At 40.6% G+C, this 26,300-nt stretch overlaps 1 protein-coding gene across 1 annotated transcript; it reads right to left on the bottom strand.

Annotated features, from left to right (window-relative positions):
• Window positions 1-512: 512 nt before the first annotated feature.
• jakmip1 (janus kinase and microtubule interacting protein 1) lies at window positions 513-24,481 on the bottom strand. The gene is made up of 23 exons (XM_086019890.1): window positions 24,110-24,481; window positions 15,218-15,541; window positions 13,124-13,456; window positions 12,762-12,923; window positions 11,636-11,848; window positions 11,250-11,363; window positions 10,244-10,390; window positions 9,881-10,045; window positions 8,988-9,047; window positions 7,977-8,105; window positions 7,720-7,848; window positions 7,203-7,286; window positions 6,266-6,328; window positions 5,874-5,972; window positions 4,980-5,081; window positions 4,848-4,901; window positions 4,697-4,762; window positions 4,505-4,573; window positions 3,534-3,611; window positions 2,214-2,423; window positions 1,309-1,374; window positions 1,104-1,180; window positions 513-657 (listed from the first exon to the last, which is right to left on the bottom strand). Exons 2-22 carry the CDS (start codon window positions 15,302-15,304, stop codon window positions 1,130-1,132), a joined length of 2,481 nt encoding a protein of 826 aa, XP_085876016.1. The 5' UTR covers window positions 15,305-15,541; window positions 24,110-24,481; the 3' UTR covers window positions 513-657; window positions 1,104-1,129.
• Window positions 24,482-26,300: the final 1,819 nt, after the last annotated feature.

Raw genomic sequence — 26,300 nt, forward strand, 5'->3', positions numbered from 1 at the left:
TCTCAAGTTACTCCGACTCCTCTTTTGTGCTCAACAAGTTTTTCACCAATCACCCCAAACTACAGCTACTAAGCTAAAGTCCAAATTACCGACACAATATTAAGACATTAAATTCAAATATCAAAATAATTATACTTTGTCAATGATGAGTAATAACCTTATATGCTGTGCTGTGACTCTAGTTTCCTCTTCACCACGCAGATACGAGCCAGTAAGTTCATCTGAGCTGATCGTGAATGTGTGTTGCTCTGCTGTTTCCTTAGAAACACCACAGAAGTGATACTTTGCCAGAGTCCTTAACTTGCCGCCCCCTACCTCTCTGCACTTTAATCTTCTACTCCTGTGGCTCTTTTCCCCTCCGTAGCGCTTCTGATCCATAGTTTTTCTCTATAAATCCAAGGTGTGTGCACCACACAGTGGCTTGAATATTTCTATTCCAGGTCCAAATATCAGCATAGCAAACATTTAGTTGTCATTCATAAATAAATCTTGCATCTTGTGTATATATAGTTATTTGTTTCACATTTGCAGGTGCTTTCTTCTGCAAAAAGTGCATTTATCAAAAAGGCCATTGGGTTTACATGAGCTTGTCTACAAATGCATAAAAAACAGTTATGTGTTGTTTTGTCCTCTCTTGCCTCTGCAGCACCTTAACACCTGAAAATAAAACAACAACAGATATAGGTTTTCATTAACAAACCAATGGCGAAAAACAATACAACCAGGGGCGGAGCCAGAACGTGGCTAGTGGGTGGGTCTGGGAAAATCAGGGCGGGCCTGAATATTTCTCTCACCGAGCACAATCCTCCTGTCCCGACACATTGTTTATTCAAGTAAAATGGCAAACTAAATAATGTGAAGTTCAGATCTTCCTGAGACAACCACAATTGTCATTCTTAATATTCAATAAAATAAAAATAAAAAAACACAACAAAACACACATTTTAAAAAGATGTAATAAGAATTTACTAAAAATGTAAAAGTATATATTTTTTCATGAATCTCACTGGGTGGGCAGTCTGTCAATCTGGCTGGGCCTGTGCACACCCAGGCCCACCTATGGCTCCGCCCCTGAATACAACACTCGATATGTATACATGTACCTGATGTAGTTCCGTAGTCATGTTCATTAAGGCCAAAGAATAAAGGCTAAAGAGAAGAACATAAAGAGGAACAAAAACTAAAAGAACAAAGGGGTTCAAGTTAACGTGTCATGAAAAAGAGAGAAGAAAAGTAGTAGTCAGTAACAAATGTTGAACAAACGGTACTTTTTGACAAGATTTTGCCTCAATATTACTTAAGAAGTACCTTTTCTTCTATTTCCTTTATTTGCCCCTTTTGCAAGTCGATCCTGTCCTCCAGTTCTCTAATTCGCTGCATGGAACAAAAACGCATGTAGTTAGACGGTGAAAATTTTAGTACCAACCGCAACAACCATCTACATTTTTCCAAAGTAAGTTTACAATTCTGAATAACTATTTATTAGGAAAAAATCTAATGTTAAATAAAGATAAACCCACGATGGCCTGTAAAATAACTTCAAGCACATGCATAATATTAACATTAATATAACTGGACAGCCATGGAAGTCTTCAAGTCTGAAACAATACACAGTTGATTTGATATGACTTAATATAGAGTACATGAAACGTCATATTTACCTTTTATTTATTGAAAACATCGACTGGCTTACAAAGTTGAGGTGAAGTTAACAGTTTGCTTATTTTCCTATTGTGAATATTTCTTCCATACAGGCTACTTTGCTTTTTCTAAAGTCTCTCCTGTTGTTTCTTGACTCATAAAATGTCAGTTAGTCAAAATGCATCTGATTAGTTAGTACAGATCATTAGTAGGCAATTAATAATGTGTTTTGTGGTTGGAGGGTGCTCGCTGTTAGTGATTAAAATGAGGTGCCGTGGTGTTTGATGAGCAACAGAGTAAAACTACTGCGTGAGTTATCGGGTGAACGGATGCTGAGGGAGTTGGACAACACTGTAAAGGGAAAGGGGGAATCATCACAATGAAAAAGACACGCTCACAACCACAGACGCAGTCATTCTGTGACACGGTTTCACTGTGGACACATTTACAGGTAGCGTACACACAGGGATACTGCATCTTTTCAAAGCACCAGAGATTTGGTGGTCTGAAAGGTCACATGGGTCAGATTGAGGGAGGCCCGTAACCTCCCTGGAGTTTGTTTTCAGCCTTACCTGTTGGGCCTGCTGTAGGAGCTCCATACGCTCCTGTAAGATCTGACTGTCAAACTGCCGGCTCTGCCGGAGAATCTGACGCCGCAGCTTGTCCACAGCGAGCCTCAGCTTCTCCTTCTGCCTGTCTGTCAGCGACTCGGCCACCGCCTGGCATGACGGCTGCTCCTGCTGCAGAGCGCTATACAGCGTGGCCTCCAGCTCCTCGATCCTCTGCACAGCCAGCCACACACACCACAAACCAAAACGTAACGGCATGCGCATGCGGATGAAAAAAACCCACAAAGGCGTGCACAAGAAATCAATAATGAGGCACACAAACACACACCAATGTGATCATGGCAGATATGGGTCACCTGGTTTTGATTGACCCCAACAACAACATGTTTTTTAACATTGCCCTGCAGATTTTAACATTGTCACTGCCCGACTTGCCACCGGAAAAAAAATAGAACGGTTGACATTCCAGTTTGTGGAAGTGAACTATTTTCAAGAGTCGATTAACGGTAGAATCCAGTTCATACGAGTGAACTAAAGATAAAGACGTTCATTACACTGGTCAACAAATGCTTACACATTTCTTTTAAGCAGAGATGCAAGTAAACATTTCGAGATTTTTTTTGTGGATTCTGAATTTACCCTCATTTTTTTCTCTAGCACATCAGGTATTCATAATAATATAATTATTAATACAATATGTAATATTGTAATATATTTAGAAATATTTATGAATTAAGGGTTAGGTTAAGCAACAGGTGGATTTTTTTCCTTAAATGTCATATCTATAAATAAAATACCACAGTAACCGCTGTATTACAGAAGCTTTTATAGGTCAATGTGCCACAAAAAAAGGAAAGACGTTTTTGAATCAGTATCAAAAATAAGTTTAGGGACAAAAAGCCATCTCTGATTAAAGCTTGCTGTTGACCAGTGTTATTGATTTTGAATGTGTACAATCTCACGTTCACATTTTAATACACTCACATTGGGATGGCTTACGATAAAAATGTATAAGGCTAAACAAGTGGTTACCTTAGAACAGAAAATTCAGAAAATTCTGTGACAATACAATCATTTTGAATTCAGTGGTAAAAGATGCAGTATCCCGACACAATGTGACAAGTTTAACCTCCATGGAAAGTGTTGCATTCAAATGTCTCATGCTGAAATGAAAATGGTGCACCCCTAGATTCATGATTGACTTTTCAAGGAACTATTGTTGTCTTTAATTTTTATTTTTTTTGGGGGGGGGGGTTGTTATTCTGCCATATTTTGTCTAAATGCAAGATTTGCTGCAGGGAAATTTCTGTTCTGGTTCCGTACCATGTAGGCCTGGTCCAAGGCCTGCTTCCTGTAGTCCAACTCCTCCTCAAGGAAACCCTTCTGCTTGCTAAACAGCTCCTGTGGTAGAATGTCATTGATTGATTGATTGACTGTTTGCTTGGTTTAGTTTAGAATGTCAGAAAAAAACATGGCAAATGCAAATAAATACAGTATAAGCAATACAAGGAAGTGGAAGTCGAAATAAAAAGTATAACGGCTAAAGTGATAACATCAAATCTTCTCATTCTACAACAAAAATAAAGAAATGTGCCTCACGATTCTCATACTTTTGGAGGAGAGTGTAGCAATACAGTGCCAAACCAATTAATTCCTGTACTCAAGACCATCCAGTATCAAGAAGCGCATTACAAAAAAAAGCTCAAAGCTAAAGCTAATCTTTCTATTTATATAAGAATGGCTTTCTACACAGTAAATTCCGTAGAATACATTTTACTCTAAAAAGACTATACTTTGTCCCAGTAAACAGAGTAACTTTCAGAGTAAAATATGCAGCATAAAAGGCTCTGAGTATATTTAATTGTTTACTGGGACCAAATCTAGTCTTTTTTGGCTTCTTTAAAAGACAGAAAATAATCAAACATAACTTTCAGCCATTAAATCAGTTCGGGAATGTAAGTTACTACTAACTCTAATTTTGCATCTTAATCAAGAAACAGTATTTTTTTTTTTTTAACACAATGGCCTAAATTCAAAAATCCACACATAACAACATCATATTTTAGCACTCAATACATTTACGGCTAGGTTAAAGAGCTTCTACATATTAGGTTATTAACCATGATATAAACTTTAAAAATGCTGGCTTAAAACTTAAAATGGGGCGCGGCCTCATAAATTTGTTATGCACTGTAACATCCAAAAGTCTTGGCAATGACTTAATTATTAAATAATTTTAAATAAGAATCATGATACTGACTATCCAGTCAAATCAAAGAGGCATTTTTTTTTACCTTGTCATTTTCCAAGTCAATCATTTTCTGCGTCAGAGCGGCCTCTGTGTTGTCAACCTGTTTTAACCACTGTAAAGCAAGGGGGTGAGAAGGAAAATCGTTTCTTGGATGTTAAGAAATGCATTTTAACTTTATGGCAAGAGTATGGATTAAGTGTACATCCACTATATTGTCAGCATTCCAAGGGCTCACCTTTTCACACAGAGATATAACTGTGCCAGCCTGGATCACCGCAACCTGCTCCTCGTTTCGGAGATTCTGCAAGGGCAGATAATAAAGACGACTCATTCGCAAAAGCTCAAGCGCCGGAGCGCATTTCAATCAACAGTATGCTCACACGTACCCCATTATCTCCTAGGATATCCAGTTTCTTCATTAGTTCTGGAATGACTACATCCTTAGCAGATTAAAATCAGACATTACATTTACAGTGTGTCAGTGTGTCTTAATAGATGATGAAGTGGGTGTGCTTTACCTTGACTCCCTCCTGGCGGCAGTAGACCTGCAAGGCGCTGCTACTGTTCTCAGGGAATGCAGACATGTGAAGATTGAGGGCCGGAGACCTTCGCTCTCTTTCCTACAGATGCACACTCGAGGTTAGCACTTGCATACATACCGACGATGCATTATTGACGTTCGTCATAGTTTTAAGTGATGCTCAGTGAAAAAACAATCATGACGTTTTTTGAGACTGCTTAGAGTAGAAACAGTATATAGACTGAATGACGGGTTTACTTACGATACTGAAACATGATCTAGAGTGGCCAAATGAGGAAGGTGGGACAAATAAACACGCCAAACCAACAGGGAGCATATACTGTAAACGCATGCTGAAACTCAAAACTGACAATGACATCTGCCTCTCTGCCTTCACTGAAAAAGACCTGGAACATAAATAGATGCACACTCAACAAACAAGTGAATGCCTGCACAAGCAATATTACTCTGAATGTAATATACAAACCATCCATGAGATTATTGATGTGATCCATGAATCTCCGCTTCATGGAACATGTAAAAGTAAATTTAGGACACGCATGCACACACGAGAGGAACAAGTGAACAAAGATGGTGTTTGGATGGTGAACTTAAAAAAAACTTTATTCAAGTAAAACTATATTCAGTCTAAAACACATTTATTGAACATTCCAGATCAGTGCAGAGGGATGCACAGAACCGCCATGCAAAACAAGGAGACGGGGGGTGCATACATGGACAAAACATGGCTTTCAACGTGTGGAGTTGTTCCTGTACTGTATATGCTGTACATCAATCAGGTGAGTCACTGTATGTAAGCATGTAAGCATCTGGAGCTGAGATTGTTGTTGTCGCCTCCCGGTGCCAGTTTGACGATGGTACACTCTCTTACTTCCAGTTCCAGCACCCGGAATTCCAGCAGCTCGTTTTGGTCCCGAGCATCCTGAACCTCTGCCTGCAGCCGTGACTCTGCCTGCTGCAGTGCACACATCTGCACGCAAGAGTAGGTCATTACTACTGTATATGGTCAACATTTTGACAGATGGCTGGATGGAACTAAGCAACGTGAGTGAGTGGCGAAAAATATTAGAAACACTTCAATGACACAGTCCAATTCTACTTTAAAATGAAGATACCGTTGAACTACTTTGTAAAAAGCCAAAGCTTTGACAAGGCTGAATTATTGAAATCGCGCTCGATCTAACTCATCTAATCAGTTTGTGATTACCTTGTGCATAATGTTGGGGCCAGTGAGGGAAAACACTACAGCAGCATGTAAAATACCTTTTTGTGAAGTTCCTGGTTCGTCCTGAGCAAATGCTGCTTCTCTTCCACCCACTTTGAGTCCTGCCACAGCAATCAGACAGAACATGAGAAATAAAGTGCACGCACAGGCAGACGGAAGCAGAGGAAGATTGGTAAGAGGCAACATGTACAGAAATCAAAAAGAGCTCCCAGATAGTGGCTGGTGCTTCTGATTCCAAATGACACATGCAAAGGCAACATAGACACAAAGACAAAAGAACAGAGTGGCGGTAGCAAAAGTTTATTGATCCAGAGAAAGCAAGTCCTCTACTGAGGTAACAAGGGAAAGCATGCTGATAAAGCCACACAAGATGTTCACAGTGCCAGAAGGTAATCGGAGGAGAAATTCATCAGAGCATTAAATCACAACACAGAGCTGGATCATCCATGCATGCAGCAACACAAAAGAGATGCGTTTTACCAATATTTGCTAATCACCCTCCCAAAATCATGTAACTATATGTTCTTTGTGAATTTCATTCAAAATGAAAGGTACACACTAAAATCTGCAACATTATCTGAATTAGCAAAGCCTTTTGGTTTTGATCCAATATACAATATATGCAGTACCAGGCTTAGCTTTCACACATATTAAACCAACTAGTAAAAATGTCAAACTCTTGTTAAGGTTAAGAAAAAAAAAAAACTTTGTTTATGAGGATGATCCAAACAAATAACCAATAATGTTCCTGATTACAACACTGGCAAGAAAGAGAACCCACAACAGGAAGGATAGTGGACAGCATGCGGGTGCCGAGTTGTGATTGCGCGCATGCAGAAAGTGACTTCAGAGGAACCTGCGGCAGACCTGGTCGGCATAGCGCCAGCCCAGGAGCACAGCGGCCAGACAAACATGCAGGAGGGCCAGTGAGAGGAGAACCCGCGAGCTGCGGTCGCCATCTCTTGTCTTTGTTACCTGCCCCCGCTCCACCAGAGCCTTCTCCAGGTCCGCGATCTTGGCCTGGCAGCCGCTGAGCTCTGTCTGCAGCTGCTCGCGCGTCTAAGGGTTAAAGGTCCGAATGGAACAGGACGGAAAGATATGAGCTTAAAATTCATTTGAGTTGAGTACATCAAGGTCTCTCAATTGGCTCCCTCTCGCTGTATGCAAAGAATCACTGAATAAAATGTTAAATGTTACAGTAGCTTAAATGTTTTTTTTTAATCCAATACAGTTCATTTGTTAATCATAATTCAGTTGTATTTAACTCTGAAGTACGCTAAAATACATTTGCATTTGATGCTTATAACTGTGTTTTTAAACATTTCAGTACATTTATTTAACTTATTTGCAATACATTTTAATGTAATCATTACTCAAGCACAGTTTTTATGTTCCTCTATTTAAGTGTAGTGTTTATGTTCAAACTGTGCACAATATTACAGAAGCTTGCAATAATATTATATCTACTGAACGGATAATTGACAGTACACACCCTGGCTTCTCTCTCAGCATCGAGAGAGCCTCCAGTCTGCTCTTGCAGGAGGGCATAGGCCCGCTGGAGAGCCTGGTATTCTCTGGTGAGCTGACGAAAACGAAGCTCCGACTCCTCACGAGAGACACTCTGTGAAATGAAGAGCATTTTCAGCAACTTCATGGGCAAACATATCTCCCCTTATTTCACCGTGACCGAGAGCTCCGTTTTCTTGCCTGCTTTCTTGCAATACCGACAAATTTCCCCAAATCCCTTACCTCCTCTAATTCCTCCTCAGGAGTGGCAGGTGTACGGTCAGTGAGGTCAGTGTTAAAGGAGGTCAGAGAGGAAGTTTCAGACTCTACAGATTCTTCATCAAATCCAAAATATGTCTCCACAACATGCCTCTATGGGGAAGAATGGAAGAAAAAGATAATATACATTAAAATAACAGCACAAATACCCTTCTATTTTTGCCAACCTGTCAAGTAACTGCGAAAACCAAGCATCTGTGCATTTCTTAATGTTTGTTCTTTATGCTGTTTTGTAAAGCCCATAGAGTCCTTACCATCGTGTTTATAAGTCATCTCCTGGCAACCGGAGAAGTAAAGACAGACCAGTGCACACAGACAAATAAAGGCGGAGAAGTAGAGGATGAGAAGAAAGTACTCCGTCATTGGACCAAAAACTTCCAAACAGACTCTGCAAAAAGCTACTAAAGATCGCGTCAAAACATGTCTCTTATCCAAGAAAGTCAAAGAGCTAAGTCGCAGCACCCGAGACCATAACAACCTTGCCAAGACAACAACTATTTCCAGATGGGGGGAGTGGGACAGCCTATGTTATGTGTGGACTCCTAACTCCTCCCCTTAGCAACATCCCCGATGCATTGGCCTCAACACGATGGGCACGATCACGACAATTACTTCACCCAGTTAGACGCGCTCTCTCAGAATCTCCTCGACCATACGCAGAACACACCCATTTACTTTAACTGCAACTTCTTCCCACAACGTTATTCATTCATTCACATTACAGTCATATACATACGCATATACGCTCATTCATTCATTAACACTAAAGACACCCAAAAATATCAAACAAAAAAGACAATATCTGATTTTCCTCTGGCTGTTTAAACATTCCATGCTTGAATTGCATTGTTCCCAACATGAGGAGAACTGTCATCATGTCTCTTGAGCCCAATTAAGCAAGCACAGACGCATACAGCAGGACTCAGACGATCACCCAAGCACAGATGAGGTGGTGACTAACTAGCCTGTACTTACTTTGGTTAGTTTGAGCGGTTTTCGTCTCGTCTTTTTGCCCATCACCAAACGCTCACGTTCCTAAACACAAACACGGTGTAGTTGAACATCTCACTGAATTTCTTTTCAAGTCATATGCATACCTGTCAACCCCAGGCTGTGCTGAATCTTACAAAAATTGCAATTTGCCGGTACATTTCTGTATATAATCTTACCCAGTATCTATTTTTAATCTTAGACAGTATTTATCGCTCAGCGGGAGAGGTGGGGGAAACGGAACGGATACTTGTATATCGAATCTTACACAGTGTTCAACGGGGGCGGGGGGGAACTTTGCTCGTGAAAGTCGACCGAAGTTTGCAGTCGGAATCGCTAACGGACGGTCCGGATTAGAGCCGAAATGGGCAGGACGAGATCGGTCTAACAAAAAACGAGTTTTTAATTTTAATTTTTTTTTCCCGTACAAAAATTGTTATACGGCGTACACAATTTGAAATGATCAAAGAACGTCTAAAATACGGGGAAAACTTACAAGTTGACAGGTATGCATATTGTTTGCAAATGTGCAGGCGCTTGTCCAGTCAGAGCTATCCAAAAAAGTCATGAAAATGTTCTACTTTCTTGTGAAAAGGAGAGTTATGTTAAAATGAACAATAGAAAGGTGGAATGTAGACAAGTGTATTGTGAATGCTGTTCACCACATATAGTACAAGACATTGTTTTCTCCATTCCACCAGTATTAATCAATCAATAGCATGTTAAATAGATTACCCAATGAATCACTTGTGAAAAATAGGTGAGTGAATGTTGCATGTCTTTGAAAGAGTTTAAAAAACATTTATTTTGAGTTTCAACTTTGAAATCAAAAAGACATGTTTGATAACAGGCTATTAAACCACGTTTAAAAAGTTGACCTGCATGAGTTCGTCGATGATACTGCGTTGTTCTGCAATCTGGAGCTTGAGAAACTCGACTTCCTGCTCCTCGTGGGCGTGGCTTAGGTCTGTCAGGGAACTGGGCCGCTTTAGTTGGTTTTGATGGGTTTGGTGCTGCAAGGGGAGATGGGAAGCTTTTTCTTTCTAAAACAGAGAAGACAACAGTGAAATGATAGCTGACCAAATAGTTAATGATTTTCAAAAAACGCCCACTAGAGGTCATCTATGAGCATAAATGTACCCCAAAAAAACAAACAATTGTGAAATGTGTAATGGTGAAAAAGCATAATGAGCGTCATCTAATGCATCTTTTTTATCAGACAAAGCAAATTTGATTCTAACCATCTCAGCGTTCTCGCGACTCAAGTTTTTCAGTTTCTCCTCCATTCGCTGCAGTGTTTGCAGGAGGTCATCGTTCTTCTTGGACAGGCGCTTGGTCTTTTCAAACATGGGCTTCATCTGGCTCTCTGCCTCTCGAACTCTTTTCAGCTGGAAAGTGAACAGAAAAAGGAGCACAGACTCATCGTGGTTCTGTCAAATGTGTGTCCTTTCCAACACGCATAGCAAAAAACAAAATGTTCAAAGAGGTACTTTACTCTTAAGCAATAAAAGCCTAAAGCGCCGGGCTCAACAGCTCCCCAAAAACTAAGGTCATCTTTGGAATTACCCTTGAAAACCTTGAAAAAGTTTTCCAAGAAATTCAACGCTTACAAAATAATTAATATCTTAGCCCCTGTAGCAAACAGAAACATAATTCCAAAAGATTTTGAGACCTTAGACATGTGGCTTGTACACAGGCCCGAGTTTATTAATATTTACTGTTTCAATAGAAGATGTAAAAATAAAGTGTCAGTGTAAGAGAAGCCCATTTCTAATTTTAAAAATCTAGTGGTAATTAACATCCTCTAATTTGTTACTAAGACGTCGATATCGTCATTGTCTACACACATACACACATATATCTTAACCATATATCACGTTCGACTGGTTCTACTGGTTCAAAGTCCACAAGTGCATCACTGCCCTGCGTCATTTCAAAGCTCCCGCGATCGATTATGACTCGAAAGAATTCCAGAACATCCTCTGCGGGCTCATGACACCGTCACGTGTATATTCTGATGCATTTCATTGGTTAAGAGAACAAAAATTGGATTAAAAAAAAAAAAAAAGAAAATGACGTATATGCTCTCCAGGCTTTAAGGGTAGAAAGAGGGTTATGCACTCCCATCCTTAATGGATTAATCATCTCCCATTTGTTTTGCACTTTTATCAGCACTCGCTGTGTCAGTGTCTGTGATTGTACTATATGTGTACGATGAATGCCTCTATGTGCATGCGTTGTCCTCACCAGTTCATTCCTCTCATCAGCCAGCAGTGCATTTCTGTCCTCCAGCTTCCTGATGACGGAGTGGAGCTCCGCTATCTTCAGCTGGAACCTCCGAGTGTCACGCTCCTCTGTCTCCTGGGAAGCAGGGGGGAGAGGGGAGGAGGAGGAATACAAAAACTGAACAAGGGGACGACGTGCATGCAGACAGGCAGGTGAAGGTTCGTGGGAAGGAGGATGTGACGAAATGGAAGATGAGAACTGTGAATGCATTGATGCCACTAAGACTCAATAGACAATATTTGTACGTATACCGGTTGTATTACAAATGTCCCAGCGATGCATCCCTTTCAAATACTGAAGCACTGCATAAAAGACGTATGAAATAGGTTGATATATACAGTATATACCTGGTTGTTGAGCAGCTCTGTGTTGTCCCCGAGGCCAGGCACCACCTCTCGCTTTGGGCTGCCATGGTTGTGTCTTTCGGCCTCGCGTACGTGAACCAGTTGCTCATCCAGGGCTTCCTTCTGGAGCTGGAGTTTCTGGGTGTAGCCGGCCTGCATCCCCAGCTCTCTCTCCAAGGCGCACACCACGCGGTCCTTGGCCTTCAGCTCATCCATCTGTGGCAGAAGATGGGGAGGAAAAGGGTAGTGATAAGTTTACCAGTCAGAAAGATGACCTTCTGTGTAACCCGAATGGATCCAATGAAACCTGAATTTTGGATTTGCAGAAAACATTAAAGAGGGAATGTTAACCCAAACACGATTTTTTTCAAGAATATGTTCTAAGCAAGCCCACTAGTTGAAACAAGGCATTCTGACAAATATTGCGTTTGGGGAATAAGATTTAATACACCCATTTTTGGCCTTCTCAGGGGGCAGCCATTTTGTCTACTGAAAATGACATCGCAAATGCTCAGGGCTCAGGGTAACAACCAATCACGGCTGACTTGTTTTCTGAAGCTGAGCCGCGATTGGTCGTTATCTGAGCCTTGAGCAGTTGTGATGTCATTTTCAGTCGACAGAAGTGACAAAATGGCCGCCCGAAGAGATGGCTAAAAAAACGTGTGGATTTTCCTGCTTAACTCTTACTCTACAGACGCAATATTGATCAGAATGCTGTGTTTCAACTAGAGGGCCTGCTGGGAACATATTCTTGAAAAAATGTGTTTGGGTTGATTTACTCTTTTAAGAGGTAACGACTTGAACCATTCTTTGTCAGAACATATACCAAAGACAATGCAATTATTAAAGCCTTGTGGTTAATAAGACAGCAGCTTTTATGACTAAATACCACCACACAGTCCACAAAGTGAGGTAAATTCATAGCAAGGCAGACAGCAGCACTTAGCCTCTAACCTTCATCATTGAAATAAGCCCGGAGCTGAATCAGAAGTAGGAAAACAGATGCTGGTGAGTGAAGAGAGCTTTTTCTGGTGATGTTCCAGTAAACGTGTGACATTAAACTGCCAGATGTTGCATGTGTCAAGCTCCTGCAGTATGTTTTTTTTTTTCCTGCACACTGTGGCCTTACCAGTCGTCGGATGTCTCTCTCACAGTCACGTTTGATGCGGTGCACTTCATCCTGGTGCTGCTGGTAAGCTGTCCTCAGATCAGCTGCTTTGGCTTTATCGGCTTGCAGTGCATTGGCCAGAGCCTCGTCGGCCTGCTTCTTGGCTGCCTTTAGTTCTTGGATCTGAAAGTGAGGTCAACGTTCACAAATTTGTAAACAGCAGGTCTATTCCACTGATGTTTTGTCATGATCGATGCATAGTTTCTCTGGGAAGGCGACCTGTGAAACAATAGCTTGGCAACAGGCTTTTCCATGCGGCATCCTGTTTTTATTGCATGCACATTCCTCGCCAACAAGTGGAGTACTTGGAAACTGAAACGTACCTCTTGTTGTAGCTTTAGTCTCTCACCATCGAAAGCTCTCCTGGCCTCTTCTCGAGCCTCGCCGAGAAGAGCGTTTTTTAGCTTGTCGGCGGCTCCGTCTCTCAGGGCGTGCACCAGTCCCTGGAGCCTCTGTACTTCAGTGTCGCGGATCTTAATAGTCCTAGCCAACTCCGCTTCATGCTGGCGTGCCAGAGCTTCACGTGCTGCCGCAGTCTCGCGGAGCTTCTCCTCGTGTAGTTTAGCGCGCAGGTCAGTGAGCGCCACAGCGTGCTTGTGCTGCTCCAGCTCACGAGCCTGACGCTGCTCCTGGAGCCGCTCACGCAGCTTACACACCTGGACAACGCAGCGTCCGTCAGCCATTATTTAATATACACTTACGAATCACCTCATTCGTACACAGTACAGTGCCGGGAAAAGGTATTTGCCCCCTTCCTGATTTTTTTTTGGGGGGGCGCATATTCATCACTCTTAAATGCTTCAGATCATAACACCAATTTGAATATCTCACAATGACAACCCAAGATCATAGAAAATACTGTTTCTGAAAGATCATTTTATTATTAACCTTTCTGATCGTGCGTGAAAAAGTAATTGCCCCCTGAGCCTAATAACGATTTGTGCCACACTTTGCAAGGATTACTGAAATGAAAATTTTGCAATGACTGGTGACGTGTCTTTCACGTTGCTTTGGAGGAATTTTGGCACACTGTTCTTAGAATTATTTGAACTTAGATCATATCGCAGAGTTTTTAAGTATGAACTGTGCTAAAGTCATACCGGAGCATCTCAATTTGATTCAAGTCCAGACATCTGACTTGACAACTCCAAAACATTCATTAAAGGTGGACTTGCTGGTATGTTTTAGAGCGTTGCCCAAACGCACTTGAGCCTGAAGGCAAGAAATGATTTTTCTGGTAGACTGCATAATTAATTGTTTCATTTATCACAGAAAGTCATCCAGGTCTTGAAGTAGAAAAGCAGCCACAGACCATCACTGAGCATTATTACATCAGTGCTAAACCGCAAAGTCAGTTATTATTGTCTTTTGTTGATTGTGTTTTTGTTACCAAGACTATGAAAAAAAAACTACAAGGCCATTATCCTCTAAACTTTGTGAACACATGACCAATGTACTGAAGACCCCATTTAGATTTTATAATGCTCTGTACAAAGGTGAGGATGCAATCATTTATTATAATTGCATAATTACCCTTTGAGTCAGTATGTTTGCTTCCATGGCAGAATGAAAATGGTTCAGTCGATCGACTGCTATGAATTGCATCTCACCGTCAATATGTTTTAGTACCAATCCATCATTGTCATGCAACTTCAAAAGACCTTGAAGTGAAGAACCCATCAAACTTTAGTGAGTATTCTGATGAATTTCAAACAATAATTAAAAACAATAAACACCTCTTGCCTATTAACACCATTGCCATCCTCACCATTAAGTTTTGGTATTGCAAAGGCAGGATTCGTGACTGTCTTTTAATGGGATTTCAAAAGAAGGACAGAAAGTTCAAGAAGCCTATTGGTCACAATTAATCAGTCAAATGATCCTGTTCCTGGAGCAAACATGAAGTAAGCGTTGCAATTGGAGCTACAATTTGATGAATACAAATCAGTATGTGGCTATAAAATGGATTGCAAAAGAACATCACTATTCAACAAGAACAATAACTTAAACTCTAACAATAACCATGCAATAATGACTTGCGCTTCTGAATTTATGAGCAGTAATCAGGAAAATAAATATTTATATATACTGCTCACTCAGCATTATCTTTGTATTCATTTGCATGGATGAAGTTACTTAAAAATTATATTTGTGCTCTGTGTGGCAATTCACACTTATTGTTCATGGTGGTGATGGTGGTGGTAGAAGTGTTTTTTTTGTCCAGTGATGAGCTTCTCCCAAAGATAAATACCAATTAGCTTATCAGCGAAAAGTGGCCACACCAATGTATAATAAAAGTTAATTAAAACGTCCATGTATTCATCCTGAATTTGGACGAGAGACAGACTGGTTAACTGGTTGCCAGTCAATGATATTTCTAACATAATTTTTCAATATTCACCCCTGTGTTTCCGTACCTTGCCACGCTCCTGCTGCAGCTCGATCTGGATGTCCATCATTTTGCTCCTAAGCTCCTCGTTGGTGGCCTGAACCGGGTCAGCCATCACCTATAATTTCTCCAACTTCCCTCCCTTCTTACGGGGCGGGGCCAGAAGGGGTGTGTCGGACGACATAGCACTTCCAACCAATCGGGAAAGACATGGAGAAGCAGGCGTGGTGTACCAGGAAAAGAGAATCAGGCGCTGCTGCTGATGATGGCAATCTCGACAGCGAGTCTCACTTGACACGTCATGGTGCTGGTCAAGTCTACATTACTGCAGGAGGATGCAAAGAAGATGAGTCTATTGTAGAGGGAAAACAACACAAAAAAAACAAGAATTATAACATTCTTACATAACAAGTTCGCCTAATCGTATGTTCGATAGCAAATTAACAACATTTCCTTCAGCTCAGCCGAAACAAAACAGCGGTTTTCTGCAATAAACAGAAGAGGATTGCTGTTAGAATACACCTGGAGTCACTGTCTTCAGAAACCAAAGACCAAACAAACAGCCCCTACCCAATGACGAACCCCCCCATGTGTCCCTCTAGGCCTCAAGGAAGTGGTGTGAAGTCAAGTTTAAAAAAAATAATTTCCAAATGTACAAAGCTAGCTATTTTGCTAACTCTGCTTTAGACAAATCTGTTTTACAGTTGGGTTTTTTTATGCTTAAACCAGACTTTTTAGAGATGATCACATTAAAATGACCCATTACAGCACACAGTTGACAAATGTTCAATTTATACTGAAAATAAAGATGTCCAACACATAATGGTGCACCAGAATGGAGTATTTCAAAAGCAAAGGAAAAAAAAAAAATGGAAGAAATGAAGAAATTTTTTTCTTTAACAAACACTGTCAAGCAAGGAGAAAACCGCTTGCCATAGGCATAGTTTTAATTCAGACTTCATCTGTTCATTCATTTCCAGCACCAAATCTAATGATGCTATCATGTTACTTTTTCAGCTACCAGAGACACGCTACAGGGGACATCATAAAGTAAAGACATCATCATCAAAACATCGACTACATCATCATCTTGACACTTTTTTTTTTTTGTGGTTCTAAAGCGTGATTAAATATTTGTATATTTATCTGGTTAATTTAAGAAGGTTTAACAAAAGGTTTTTTTAAAGCATTTTTGTTTTATCTAAAGAGTGGTTAATTTGAACTTCAATTAACATTATTTTTCCTGTTTGGAGAACTTCAGTAAGTAACGGTATACATGAACATTTTGATTGTTTCATTTTTAAAAAATAGTTAATGAAATATTTGTAGACCAGTTACCATTTAAAAAATGTTCTGAATTATATTTGCTCAGAATTTATTATTTTTATCTATTTAAGAGGGTTGTTAAGGAGATTGTGGTCATATGGGGCACTGCTATAGCTATATTTAGTTCGGAATAATATATCAAATTTCTTTTGCTGAAATATTAATCTCTGGTCCAATTTGCTTGGGTGAATGGTATTCTTAACTTTTTAATATCACTTTTATCCAATTTAAAGTAAAAATAAACATGTGGTTGTGAAGTACACTTGAGGGGGGGATTGTGACATTATACAATATGACACAACTTTATTTTTAGAGCGCACTTTATACCAGCGCAAAGTAAGTTTCATTTCTTACAAAAAGTGAGAAACACAAATGCTTTGTTTCCGAAAACTTCAAATTACAGAGAACATGAAAAATACAAGGTGAATACATAAAGCAAATTAATTAATTTTCAGGTAAACCACAGTCGCTCACAATGTGACATTTTTGTAGGGCCACAGCCAATTAATTCACATTAAAAACAAAACACTAACACCACATACACATCAGGTGCACATATATTTCTGAGCAAAAACCATTCATAAGGTTTGAACAATTCAATCAGAGTCAGAAGTAATTAGTCCCTACTTGTTTCCTCACCACCACGATAGACACACCGGCCTACAAGTATAGCTGAAGAAGACATGCACGGGCGCTTTGATGAAGTCAAGACAGTTTAAGATTTAAATTCTTGAAGTAGTAAGCTACCCACAGGGTCCTATTTTAAGCTATAAGCAAGTGAGCTGTTCTGTGAAATTTGAATTCATGCTTGTACTTGCTGCACAGCTTTAACCATGGATGTATTTTTTTAATATGTTTAGTTAAGTGATTTGTTGTTGGTTTGTTCCCCAACATGGCTCTCATGTCCTGGTTTTGTCTTATGCGATGCTCAGACCAAACGCTTGTCGAACGTTTCTGGCGGTGCGTTTTCATATATAGTCAATGCTGTTAGCGCAGTCAAGCGGGGTTGTGTGACAGGTGGCACGTTTGAATCGTTCGAAACAAAAATTTTGCTCCTTCGCCCATTACTCCCACGTAGTCTGAAGTGAACTTTTGGCGGCACACGCATGCGCAGAACAAGTACACAGCCAAATAAATCTTAAAAAACACACACACACAGCGTGGTGAAATAAAAACAATGTGGGACAGTATCGTTGCAGTCTGTGGGAACAGAGGCGTACAAATCACTGCCGGATTCCTTTACCGGCCACGACCAAGAAAAAAAAGGAGCACGCTTGGAGAATTGGGAGCAAGGAAGTCGGAGTACCTTGTGAGAGGACCGAATTGTTTACAACCGTTGAGCTGTCAACCGAGATAGCATTTAGCAACCAGCACAAGCTGCAGTCAGCAGATTGAGGAGAGCCCCCCATGTCTGCTCGAAGCAATCTCGGTGTAGTCACCACCGCGTACAAACAAAGACGAGACACGTGTCGCGATAGTTCACGTTCGGTCTGAATGCAGCTGTAAGCGGTGATTCCCAACCACATTGGTGTCTGGAAATTATCCAATTTCATTAAATGGTCTGAAAAGTTATATTTACTGTATTTACTACAAATGGTATCTTTGTTCATCTGCTGTATCTATGCCACTGACTTATAGTGACAGGCTGAAGAATTAAAAGCTCTTCCCTTCCAAGGCAGAAGGTACAATTAACCTTGTGTATCCAACCTGTTGCTAATCATGCAATATGATTGTTTTGTGTTCACCAAAACAGGCCCAGATTTCACAGTATTGAGTAAGATAAGTACGTTTTTGAGTAAATCGATTGTTCGAATGTAAAATGTCCTGTACGCCTTGATTTAAATCTTGGGAAATGCTAGTCTGGAATAAAAGTCAAATAAATAATAATAAAGAAAACTGCCAAGTAGTACAATCTGACTATTTGAAGAGTCAGAGGTAATTAAAAAATGATTGTTGAATGTTTGTAGAGCAGTCCATTTGCCAAGCTGAAATCCCTTCGTTATAAAAAATACAAAGCTAAGTGAGCGTTTACAACCACATGCAGTGCCATCTTTAAATTATGTTGGCATTGCCAAACATTAGGACAACACAAACAGATGGCTCCAACAGTTGCCGCGGAAACCTTTGCTCCCTCAAAGTCTTTTACGCTCACAGCGGGGGACGACAAGTAGAAACTGTTTCGAATTGGATTGGAGATTCTCAAACAAACAGTACAGAGGCTGCACATTTAAGAACCGATCATCCAAGCGGTGGTAACCAGTGTTATCTTGTACAATCTCTGAGTTGAGGTTGACTGAGAGGCAAAAATGCCGTTATGCGGGAGGGCGAGGAAGCGTACACACGCTGTATGCATGGTCAAACCTTGGCAAGCAGTATGAGAAGGAAGCAAGACAGACGAAGGTTACAGCTTATATCAATAATAGAGAGACAGGGAAAAAGCCTGCCGAGAAACAAACCTTCAAGCGTCTCCATCGTCTTACATTCTCCAACTGGCATAAGCTGCCATGGCGATAAAAGTGAGCGGACACAACCGGGGATCTCACGCTTGTTCACAGGGATGTAGAGAGTTCATTCAGTCACAGAGCAAGCAACGACACAAGCGCAGTCTTTAAATCTTTTCACTGAATTATCAGGGAGTGACACGCATTCACTCTAGCACCAGAAGCAGCCCTGTGCACTAATCCTCATTAAAAGTACTTACAGTGATTCATTAGATGTGACTTACAAGCATGTGCACGGGAAACTGCTAATAACTGCAAAGAGGGGGGATACCCTAGTTGAAATGACTGCCAGATGGTTACACTACTTTATCAACAGAGGGGAAGGAGGTGCAGATCCCCATCCAACCATACTGTAATGTATAATTTTCACATTTTCCTGAAGTTGGAAAATGCCAAACCAAAAAACAAGGGTCTTTCACAAAGCCTCCTGGAGCCACATGCCGTCTACATGACAGCCAGAGGCTTTCGCTGACAATGTTGAGGTTAAAGGACATTCAGGAATGTTATGAGGCAAACTGGAAAATTTTACGGGGGCACGCCGCAAAAACAACGAACGTTCACAGAAGCAAACAAAAAGTGCAACATCACAGTACTTAAATGACCTCATCCAGTGAAGGAAGAACCAGAAAGCCTTCAAACGTAATGCACTACTCCCAGAAAAAGATTTTGTGCTCAGGATGAATAGTGAATAAAATACACCTTTTAGGTTCACATGTACTCTCTGTATGCCAACTGAAATTATGTGAGTTCTTCAACAGAATAACCGACTACAGCATAATACAAAACCAATTGTGTGTAATCATCACTATCCTGCTAACTCATTGGGCTGAGACAGATCGGTTTAAGATTCTGTCAAATATTAACCTAAAATGTGAGCGGCTTAGGTCCAACAAATACAAATAACAAAGGAAACTGCAAGTACGTATGAGAAAAGACTTCTTTGACTGAGTCATAAAATCAATAGGGAGGGTTTACTGTGCATAATGGCCTGAGATAAAGTCTTGTTGATATTGCACGTTCACTACAAGCATGACACACATGAACACACATTGTCATTGTAATCCTATCAGCATAGTGGAGACTGTCAGAACAGGTCTGGCCTCACTCCAGTGGAAAGCCACCCAGCCACACACACACCGTGATACAGAGACACTCCAAAGACACTATTTGAATCCCACTGAGAGTCTGTATCATAGCTGAGTGCAACGCTAGTGGACCATGAGGCCTAAAACTCCTCTGCCAGGAGAATGATGCATGCCGGTGACCTCAATGCCAAGTCAACCTAAACATACAAACACAAACTTATCCAGCTGAGTGGTGTGGTTACAATCCAAGAAATGTCAATATCTTTGATTACGTCTGTATTTAGCCTATGCGGTTGTACAGTAGAACCTCTGATTTTTAACCACTGTTAATAATGAGACGTTAAAATCGATAAAACACTCAATCTCATTTTTAGAAGAAGTTAACCACTCCTCTCACGTACTTCTCAAAACTTTTTTGTTGTTTTGGCTGCACTTGGCTGCACTTTTTTTTCGGATTAAGTGCAACAAAAAAGCGACAAAAAGCGAAACACACACACAAGGTAACCCTTTGATGATGATGAAACAACTTGGCTTGCTGAGATATGATGAGCAGTTCAGCTTTGAAGCTTTGAAATGACTTAAGGGGCATCATTTCCCAAAATTCCGGTAGAATTTGTTGTTGTATGGCTTCAGTAGCATTCAACTTTAGAGGCTCCACTGCATTCATGTGTTTTTAGGCATGAGTGCTTTGCTGTGTGTGAGTCGGCAAACTTGGCAGTGATCTTTTTTTTTTTCTTTTTTTTTTTTTTTAACAAAGTTCAGCAGTTCCTCATCCTTACCTCACTAAACAATCAGTACTATTGTCTTGCCCGCTTCAGCTTTCTTACCACTGGAATAGAGGGATGAGCTACCAATTTGTGTTTCAAGGAAGGTTTACGTAGTCACCTGGAACACTGCAGGTGTTGTTTATGTCATCTTAAGTGGGTGGAGCACGGTGCCAAAGATTGATTATTATATCATGATAAAAAAAAAGAAAGAGGATGCAAGGGCCCTCTTAAATGGTGCATGCAGCTTTAATTGGAATTGCAATTTCTAACTTTAATTGTAAATTAATTACATATACAAAACATTGGAAACATCTTGAGTCTTATACAATGCCATTTGCCACCACTGTACAGTAAACTACAATCACATGAATAAAAATCCATCCAATCGCATTACATCTTATATTGTTAATTAATACTTCTTGACTGCGAGGAATACTGGGTAGATTTTGATAGAGTAAGTGTGCAGAGGTACCTAAAGAAGAGTTCTGCGAGTGTAGTCTACTGGGATTACGTTGATAGCTGTGCCTAATCGTGAATTAAGAATAAGGAGAGCAGATTAGGACAGGCAAAGGAGGGTGAAGGAGACAGAAAACTGCAAGGGTGCGATAAATGACACTGATCAGATTTGACAACATTTGGAAAGTATGATCTCATTTAGCTTTTTAACAAGTGTCACACTCAAGGACCGCAGGCCAGATCCGGCCCACCACATTATTTAAGTGGCCAGCCAGCAAACGCTTGCCATAATTTCTCTGTTCCCACACGCAACATTTTGAAGGTAAAGGACAATATGTGTACCTGGCTCATGCCTAGTCAGTAAACAAGCTTCTGGCTAGCATACCTCAAAGGTTGGGAACTTGGGGCATCTTTATTTAAAAAAGAAAAAAATTGCAGCGTCTTCCGGGCTCTTAAAATGGAGCATTTTTAATGTTTTTATATATAATGAAAATTCACACAATTAAACTGTTAATATTGCACTTTTTTATATCCATCATTTCATAAAAACAACTACTGATGTTGCTCTTTCCTAAAAACACAAGATTTTCTTTAAAAGCCATTTAATCTACCCAGTTTACACAAATGACTACATTTCATAAAGTTGGCTGTAATTTGCAAAAAACGAAACCAAAAACAGTAGAGGTCAGACTGGCCCGAAAAATCCTTGTTCCCTAATCGTGGGTGCGTTCCATGAACACGTTCCGACTATGCACTGCTTCATCCTGGCCGTTTGGAAACTCAGAACGTTGTTCAAATGTGCCATTCAGTAATTCAGAATGCCCAATGTGGCCTTTACTGTCAGATCAGTTAGAACACATGCACATGTATGCAGCATTGCCCTGAGCAGGCAATGGACGTGTAGCACATGTTTGCTGTCTACTAGGTTAGAAGACGCTGGAGCACTACGACAGGCTGAGTGCAGGCTTTGGAGAGTATGGAAATGTATTTGATACTCTTGATATCCATCTTAAGGTTCGGCTACTATTGCGCTCTTTGTCCTCACTAATGAGATATTTTACTGCATTAGTAGCACAACTAGGGCTCGCTAGTAGAATGACTGTCTTACTTGTAATGTTTTTCACTACTTGCACCAATTCCGGGCTACTAGTATGCAACTTAATTAGTGAGCTACTGTGCTGCACTAGCATCACTATTACACCCAACTAGGCATGTACTGTATCACACACTACTACCACGGGCCTCCTGGACCCCAATAGTAGTAACAAAACGTCCACTAGTGGTTTTGCCTCACTGGTAACATGTAGTTGCCCTAATAGTAGGCAAAAATATCATGCACTAGTGGAGGGCAGCAGTGGAAAAATATGATACGAAATATGTTGTTTCTAAGACACATTAACTCCACTAGTACAGCATGGTAGTGCCTGGACCTTAATATGGGTATCAAGTACATTGATTCAGTGCTCAAACAGCTTTCTATTAAGCCTGTTCATGCATTCAATATCATGCTACTAGTGAGGCAAACCTGTGCCCTAGTTGATAACTGCACGGTACTAGTACTACTTAGTGGCATTATAAAAATTTTACTTGTTAACATAGTGCTTCACTTGTAGTATTTGCAGCATACAGATAAACTAATGCAGTTTTGCCTCAATACTAACATGTAGGTGTCCTACTAGAATGCCAAAGTTTTCCTGTTAGTGTGCAGAAACGGTTATTGTACTAGTGCGCCCTTGTCATTCTACTAGTGTGTAGGATTGTCTTAATAGTGATGAAAAAGAGCATACAACAAGGACAACTTTGGCATATTAGCAAGACAACATTTCACCTGTGAGACAAAACTAGTGGACAATTAATTTGGTGCTACAAGTAAGCAGGTTATTAGTAATGTTACTAGTGCAGCAAAGTATTTTAACAGTATGAATTAGGTACTCATATTAATAAGCCAAAGGCGGCACTAGTCATTGGAAATACATTACCTGTAAGAACCAGTTGTACTACTACTGCGCTCAACTGAGGACAAAGAGCATCATAGTACAGGTACATGGATCCAATCTGAACAGCAAGGATATAGAAAATATGCTTCTTTTTTATGTATCCTTGACATTCATCTTAAGGTTCATGAACTAGGATGGTCCTTGTCCTTACTAGCAGGACAACTTTGAAACACAATTAGGACCACTACATGTTACTAGTGCGTAGAAAGCACATACTAGTGAACGGACCTTAGAATGTATATCAAGTATATAAAATGAATGCTTTTAAGGACAGAAAGGCAGTCAAACTAGGGGATTAAAGTCTGCCACTGACATCAACCACGCCCCACGGAGACACAAGCATGAATCTGCAGCAGCTGCAGCATCAACCAGACAGCTTCCATACAGGTCGGCTGTCCTTGCAGCCTGCAATGTCTCATTTCGTGTGTCCGTGAAATGCACGCAATCATTTGCGTGAACCTTGTCATGCCTTATAGTCTCCTCGCTATGCGTGGGGGTGGCATGACTGCAGTGCACTGCGCTGCACAGGAAGTGGAAGAGAAGAGAGCGGCAGACAGACAGGATATTAAAGATGAAACATTATCATCAATCATGATTCTTCCGCCTCGGGATAACACTAGCTCCAGGGTGCAACGGTTAAGGGTGCCGTGTTGAGTACACTCCTTGGCGGCTATACGAGCACCCTACTGCAGCCTCCCTTGGCAACTATAATCTGGCGCCCGTTTGCAGCTAAAACCCAATACGGCGTCCACAAACTAGTTGTCAAGCATCACAGCGGCTACACTCACCTGAATTACACGTCCAGTGCAGACTTCACGTCCACGAGGGGAGAATGCAGCTTCGGCGTGGGGGGGTGCTCACCTCGTTCGCCACATTTAATCCACACAGCAAGAGTGAACACAAGGTCCACTTCACGCGGGTTAATTCATTTTCAGTCACAACACTCCGCGGCGGTTTTATCACCCGCTAGCTTAGCTGCTGGTTGTCCGCCTAACCGGGCGGTAGAGAGTACACACGATGCCAGGAGTGCCCAGTGTGTTTCCACGCCCACGCGTGCGCATAAGAAATGAAATAAAAGTGTCTCGACTAAGAAGGATGCGCGGGGGAAGTGGGGCGGGCGTCGCCGGTAGCGTGATAGAAGCGCGACACCTGACTGCGTGTTCAAGAATGACACCGCCGGTGAGGACATTGACGTCATCAGGTTTTACAACAAATTGTTTTCGATTTTTTTTTTAATATTCTTATGTCCTGTTCGTGTCATTTTGTTTTTATTTGTGTGTGTGTGTGCCATGAAACTATTTCCATTTGTGTCGACCACAGTGACCAAACTGACCCACTCCTATATGACATGAGCTGATCTGACTTAATTTTATTTTGACTGACACGTGCGACACTTCCATTAATAGCAGTACTACTACCACTACTGCTACTACTACTACTACTACCATTGATGATATTAATAATAATCGTAATAATAATAATAATAATAATAATAATAATAATAATAACAATAATAATAATAATAATAATAATAATAATAATAATAATAATAATAATAATCCTCAGAATAATGTCCTTCCTATTCCTCCTATTTGGTGCAACCATTTTATTGGCTTTCATTAAATTGTGCAAATTCCTACTGTAGTCTTTGCATTTCCATACTGGTTGTCAATAGCTCAGGGAGACACCTAGGTTGCCATCGGACATCATCATCACCACGCAACGGCGATCAAACATTGCATCAAGCATCAGACTTGTTTTTTAAGATCATCTTCTTCCATGAGCGTGACACCCATGAAGACAGCGCATCAACATCCAGCTGGCTCTCTCTTGCGACTACACAGTATGACTTATAAAAAAAATGAAATAAAATAAAAAAAGTACAAATAATGTAACAACATAAAAATGCATGCAGTCAGAGTGACCCAGATTCCGGTGGATGCATTACTTCCGCACAGCTGCTCATCTCTGCCTCGCATAACAGTGTCTGCATGTCTGCCATTCACAAGCATATGTAGCCAATGGCTGCAGGGCAAAACAGGAAGTGCCCACTTAAGGGAAGATGATTTGTCGACTACGGGACATCATTTCCCATCGTGATTGCACAATTTGTGTCATTCATATGTTAGCCTGTGTAATCTTGAAGTGTTTAGCATCACCATGTTTACATGTATGCTGAGGTCAACTCCCGTGAAGGCCTGAGGTGAAAATCACTAAGGTGGAAAGCAGAGAAGGATGGTTTGTATTGACTTGGACAGCAAATGTGTGTCAGAGGGGTAATGAGTAACTGGGTTGATTGTTTTGCCTAAGGTATTTTTATGGTTTCCTGCTATTTTGTGGCTCCGACAAACGTGCACTTTCAAACCATTTTGTGGCATTTTACGGTACATTTCCGTCACACTCCTTAAATAAAGAATAACAAAATGTGCAGCAAGGTTCAAGTATCAAATTGATGGTCTCGAACACACGTCGTCAGCGGGAAAAAAATCGGATTTTCTCTTTGGTAAAATGTCAGTAAGCCTATTTTCCAGCTCCTTGGAATGTGAGGACTATTTCCATAAGAGCAGGCCATAATAAGCTTAACATATTCATGACGTCTGGCAGATTAAAGGTAGCCTAATGACATTTGGTATTCCGAGGGGACTAGGAAATCCAATGAGAAATTTATTAGGATCTGTACTGTCATCTATAGAGGATATTGGAGTAAAAACATACACATGGGACTTTAAAAAAAAACTTTCTGACAAAAACGATCTTAAAGAAAACTAGTTCTTTACTGTGTAAGCCCACATCCTTGTACAGCTGAAGATAATTATCCTGCGCATGACTCACAACTGTGAGTTTCTAAAACATTGAGTAGTATGTTCCATGTCCTTTCGCAAAAACATAATACAAACAAAGCTGCATGACGACTTCATGTAGCAGTAGAAAAGGGTATGAAGAAAGCTGCTCCATTTGCTTTTCAGTTTTGTATACTTT

Source organism: Filicampus tigris, chromosome 2 (genome assembly GCF_054856515.1).
Source record: "Filicampus tigris isolate MCC_2025a chromosome 2, RoL_Ftig_1.0, whole genome shotgun sequence".
NCBI classification, from domain to species: domain Eukaryota; kingdom Metazoa; phylum Chordata; class Actinopteri; order Syngnathiformes; family Syngnathidae; genus Filicampus; species Filicampus tigris.